The 5,496-nt window shown below is 32.6% G+C and overlaps 1 protein-coding gene across 1 annotated transcript in view; it reads right to left on the bottom strand.

Annotated features, from left to right (window-relative positions):
* Window positions 1-5,496, bottom strand: part of LOC106867680 (dynein axonemal heavy chain 6-like) — a 319,316-nt gene that overhangs the window by 213,624 nt on the left and 100,196 nt on the right. Inside the window, exons 29-30 of the mRNA XM_052973027.1 lie at window positions 5,036-5,221; window positions 87-283 (exon numbers count right to left, since the gene is read on the bottom strand). Coding sequence (XP_052828987.1) covers window positions 87-283; window positions 5,036-5,221 — 383 coding nt within the window. The remainder of the gene's footprint in view (window positions 1-86; window positions 284-5,035; window positions 5,222-5,496) is intronic.

Genomic DNA, 5,496 nt, shown 5'->3' on the forward strand with positions numbered 1-5,496 from the left:
TATATATATTCATATATATATATATACATATATATATATATAATATACTGAAAGAAGCTTCTCAACAGTGTTCTAGTAATGCTTACCGACTAACAGTTGCAGGAGAGGCAACTGCAAGATCTTCAACTTCAAACAACATGTGGATATAAGGTGTTAACTTGATTCTTTCACTGTTTGCCAGGCAAAGCATTTTATTATCATCAAGAACAGTATTCATGTTTTCTATCCAAAGGGCATCAACAGGACCATCAGAGATAACCCACTGGTGTTTTGGGCTTGTGTCCTTTAAACAAAAAAACATTAAAAATTAAATTCAACTTTTACGAAGAAAGTAAACAAACAAATTTTGTCTTTAGAAACATTAAGATGTATTGTAAGAAACAGAAATAAATTTTTTTCTCAAACACGTGATAATGCTATAAAATAGCGTGATCAGGATAAATTATCCATATAATGCAGAAAAATAAGTTGCCGGCCAGCCATGAGACTCGAATGCATTTATAATGTCTCAGAGCAATATATTTTCTAAATAACTCTTTATTTTTATGCTAAAATGTGTGCAATCTTGCATCTTTATTTCATGATTCTTTCATCATTACTTTAAGGAGTTAGGTGATGTCTACACTTCCCTGGTGATGTTAAACCTGGCACTTTATCATTTATGATGATGCAGGTTCCAGTTGATCAAATCAATAGAACAGCCTGCTCATGGAAGAATTAACATGCAAGTGACTGAGCATTCCACAAACATGTGTTCCCTTAATGTAGTTCTCAAGGAGATTCAGCTTGAAACAGAGCGTGACAAGGCTGGCCTTTTGAAATACAGGTACTACTTGTTTTTTGCCAGCTGAGTAGATTGGAGCAATGTGAAATAAAGTATCTTGCTGAAGGACACAACATACTACCATGTATCAAACTCCAAGCCTTACAATCTTCAGCCGAAGACCCTAACCACTTAGTCATGTGCCTTCACTATACTGGTAATGTTAAAAACATGTCCAGAGTTTATTGTGTCTGGAGAGAGTCATTCTCTTTTAGTGCCTTATTAATTTAACACACTCACTGGCACAATTTCCACTCATTTACTTATCTATTTTTACTAAAATTTTCCTTGTGTCTTGCAACCTTTTCAGTAGTCATTGTCTTCCTTACTTTACAAAATTAGATATTAATCAGGGATTAATACTGATTTTCCTACACTACCTTTTAGAATGTAATTAGATTTGTAATGCTCTCTGCATATAAGAGCATCATTCAGTGCATGCGTGCATGTAAAAAAATAGAATTATAATTCAAGTTCTGTCTTCATGAAGCACATCTGCATATTTCAATACTTCAAAATTGTATGTAGATGTTATATTTGTGTAAGGCATGCATAAGAGTTGAAAGTTACTAGAAAGTAGCAGGGTAAATACATATCAAAACAGGAGATTGGGAAAAAGTTTTGTTTGGTATTACTTATTCACCATTACACATGTTTAATTTGAAAATAGCTGTTACAAGGTTGTAGAAGAAATGTATAAGATATCACCTATTAGAAACTCTTCAAACAGAGAATAATAAAATTTATTATATGATTCGATGTCTGAAGAATTTCTAATAAAAGATATCTTACATGTTTTCTACAACGTGTATTCTCTTGTAATTCCTATTAGCTGTTACAAGGTTTTAGAAGAAATGTGTAAGATATCACCTATTAGAAATTCTTCAAACAGTGAATAATAAAATTTATTATATGATTCAATGTCTGAAGAATTTCTAATAAAAGATATCTTACATGTTTTCTACAATGTGTATTCTCTTGTAATTCCTATTAGTGAATGAAACACATGTGATAATGGAAAAATAATACCCCAATTTTGTTTTCCAATCTCCTGTTTTGATCTCCATATATATATATATATATATATATATATATATATATATATATATATATATATATATATATATATATATATATATATATATAATTATATATAAAGGGCATTAACTGTGTATCAATGCCTCACGCTATCGAGGGACTAAATAAGTAAAAAAACTACCAAAAATAAGCAACATATTTACCGAAAGCGAGGGAATGCAGCTTTTCAAAATTTATCTCTTAAAAACATTTATATATATTAATAATAAAGAGTATGAAGATTTGTTCATCCCCAAAATTTATTTTATAGTTATATACAGCATATTAAAATGACCTATATGTGTTTCTGTGGCAGCAACTACTCACTTTTGCAAATGCAACATTCCAGTTAGCCATTAACTAGAACTTAACTGAGAGCTAATATGGTATCTGCCTGGAAAATATATCCTTCCAAACTCATTTTGTATATATGTATATATGTGTGTGTGTGTGTATACGCACAGACACACACACACACACACACACATACATACATGCATAATAATGCCACCAGGGGGGAAAAGAGGAAAAATGATTTATGTAACAAGAAAGTTTTTGTCCAGAAAGTTAATTAATAAGAATTCCAGTTTTTAACATTATTTGTTTGCAAAAATAATAAGTCAAAAATACCAAGGTAACACTGTACTTAACTAATAGTTAGATTATTATTAGGAATAAAATAACATAAATGTAAAGCACTACTGCAATCTGAACTTCAATATTCTGCAGAGACTTGTTGCCAGTTAGAAATTGCATAGCCATTTAACAGGTGTAAAGAGATAATTAAATAAGTGGAATTGAATTAAGGTGAGAGCTTTTCAGGAAATCAATATTTCAACTGTAGTGATTCACACTTAAGCTAGGGAAATTATAGTTTACTGATGAAATTAAGTAAAATCCATCTTTTAAAATATTTTCAAGAAAAAACTGTAGTCCTCACAGTTTGTTTTAAAATAAATTGTAGCATAAATATGAATTGAATGAGTTTTGAAATCACAATTTTATGTTGCAACTGCTAAATGAAAATATTGTACACATTATATGGAATGGTACTTTTACTTGTATACATACATATATTGAATTGTTTAAAAACTTGTCAGTTTATAATTAGTATACCAGTATATCTGAATCTCATTGGCAAATTAATCTTTCTTAATTAAGTTGAATTAATGAGAGGCATAAGATACATGTATAAGCTAAATTTTAAATGAGGAAAAATCTTACTACATAAATAAAAACACAAATACTAATTCATATAACAATAGAAAAGTAATTATATCTAGTTTTAAAAATGAAAAAGAAAAACCAGGAAATATTGGGATTGATTATATTTTCATCTCAAGCAAAATAATTTCTTTTCTTTTTGAATAATTTAAATAAAAGTCTAAAAATATTTTGTGCACACTGAACTAAACAACAACAAAAAAAAATTTATTCATATTTCATTAGTACATCCAGTTAAGGTTTCCCAAAGCAGATCAACATAATTAGATCTTCCCTTGATACTTAATCTTTATTCTCGAAAGAAAACAGTTTGTCAAATGTTATAATAAACATGCAAATGACAAAATAACTGTTTATCCAATAAACAATTCCATTTGGAAAATACAGAAAAAAAAATTGAAATAAATTAAAAGAAATTACCTGATTTCTCTGCACCCTTTTGTTTAAAAATAAAATTGTGTATTAACCCTTTTGATACCAACCCACTCAGGGCTGCCCTTTGTTCTATGATACACACTTAACCCTTTAGTATTTTAACCCTTTAGTATTTGAACCGGCCATATCTAGCTCAAATATTCTGTTTTATACTCAAATCAGCCAGATGTGACCTCTCACACCTACCCTACAATGTCATTCTAAATTTTAACAGTTACCTCATCAAAATCTAAATGCTACAAGACAATGCATGATTAATTAAAGACGGCACGTAAAAGCACCCACTACACTCTCGGAGTGGTTGGTGTTAGGAAGGGCATCCAGCTGTAGAAACTCTGCGAGATCAGATTGGAGCCTGGTGCAGCCTTCTGGCTTGCCAGTACTCAGTCAAATCATCCAACCCATGCTAGCATGGAAAGCGGACGTTAAACGATGATGATGATGATGATGATGATGTGAATAAATAAGCATTACTTTTGTCAGAATAATGTGAATGCTAAAGGGTTTGTGAATTTTGATCAAAACCTTGCATCAAAATTTCAAGTTAATTTATGTTCCAAACACCATCTTAATAAGTCCAAAGATATTATACTAAATTCTTCATTATTTTCAAAATTAATTGAAACAAAACTGGTGTAGGTCAACATAAAAAGGTAAAGAGTAAAGACCCCCTTCGGTCATGAATGACCATGGGATTGCACCTAGAAATTTCACCACCAAGGCACAAATCTGGGCAAGGTTGTTTATGGAAGACCAGCACTCGCCCAAGCACACTAATCTCCCCTCTCCACACCACCGATGTTGTTCAAGGGAAAGGCAAAGGCTGATACAGCATGGCATCAGTGACATCGCAACTCATTTCTACAGCTGAGTGAACTGGAGCAACATGGAATAAAGTGTCTTGCTCAAGAACACAACACACAGTCCGGTCTGGGAATTGAACTCACTACCTTATGAATGTGAGCCTGACGCTCTAACCACTGAGCCATGTGCCTTCACATAGGTCAACATAAGTATGGTAACAAAAAAGGTTAATATTCTTCTTCAATCTCAATAACGGTTATGTGGTTAAGAAACTCAATTTGGAACCATGTGGTTTCAAATTCAGTCTCACTGCACGGCATCTCAGGCAAGCATCTTCTTTAGTTCTGAACTGACCTATGCCTTGTGAATGAATTTAGTAGACAGAGACTCTATGGAAGCCCACTGTATGTGTGTGGAGGGGGGTTGTCCCCACACCACTTCACAGCCATTGTTGGTTTGTTTACATCCCCATAACTTAGCAGCTTGCAAAAGAGACCAGACTTTAAAGTAGTGGGGGTCGACTGGAGCTGATTGATTTGCTTGGCTAAATCCTATGTGGTGCCCCAGCATGGCCACATTCCTATGACCGAAGCAAGAAAGATATAAAAGATAAGATAATTTAATGTATCATATTTACGTATGCTCCCATTTGAAATTAATTAATTAACTTACTACAACAGCTATTCTAATAACAATGGCCATTAGTCCATCATGCCATTCTAAAGTAAGTCGATTTATTCCTCCATACAATTCTTCCATTGAGATAGATTTGGGGTTAAGAATGTAACAAATGACTGGTTGGTAGAAAGAATTTTCCTCTCCAAGGGCATGCAAATTGCCCAATGCATCAGCCAACACCTAAAAACAACAAAATATATGTTTGTATCATTAACATGATAGCTTCATCAATTCCTAACAGGATATGACAGATTGGTGATTAAAATTTGAAAAAAATTGCCCCTAAAAATTTGTTGAATCCCCGCAGGCAAATGGTGTAACTGCTGGACATAAGCAATTGTGTTGGAGAAATTATTTTCAAGAATTTAAAGAAGCACAAATATGGCAGTTTGTTAAGAAGCTTGCTTCCCAAAAACACGGTTCTAGGTTCAGTCCTACTGCATGGCACCTTAAGC

The sequence above is a fragment of the Octopus bimaculoides genome, chromosome 14 (genome assembly GCF_001194135.2).
Source record: "Octopus bimaculoides isolate UCB-OBI-ISO-001 chromosome 14, ASM119413v2, whole genome shotgun sequence".
NCBI classification, from domain to species: domain Eukaryota; kingdom Metazoa; phylum Mollusca; class Cephalopoda; order Octopoda; family Octopodidae; genus Octopus; species Octopus bimaculoides.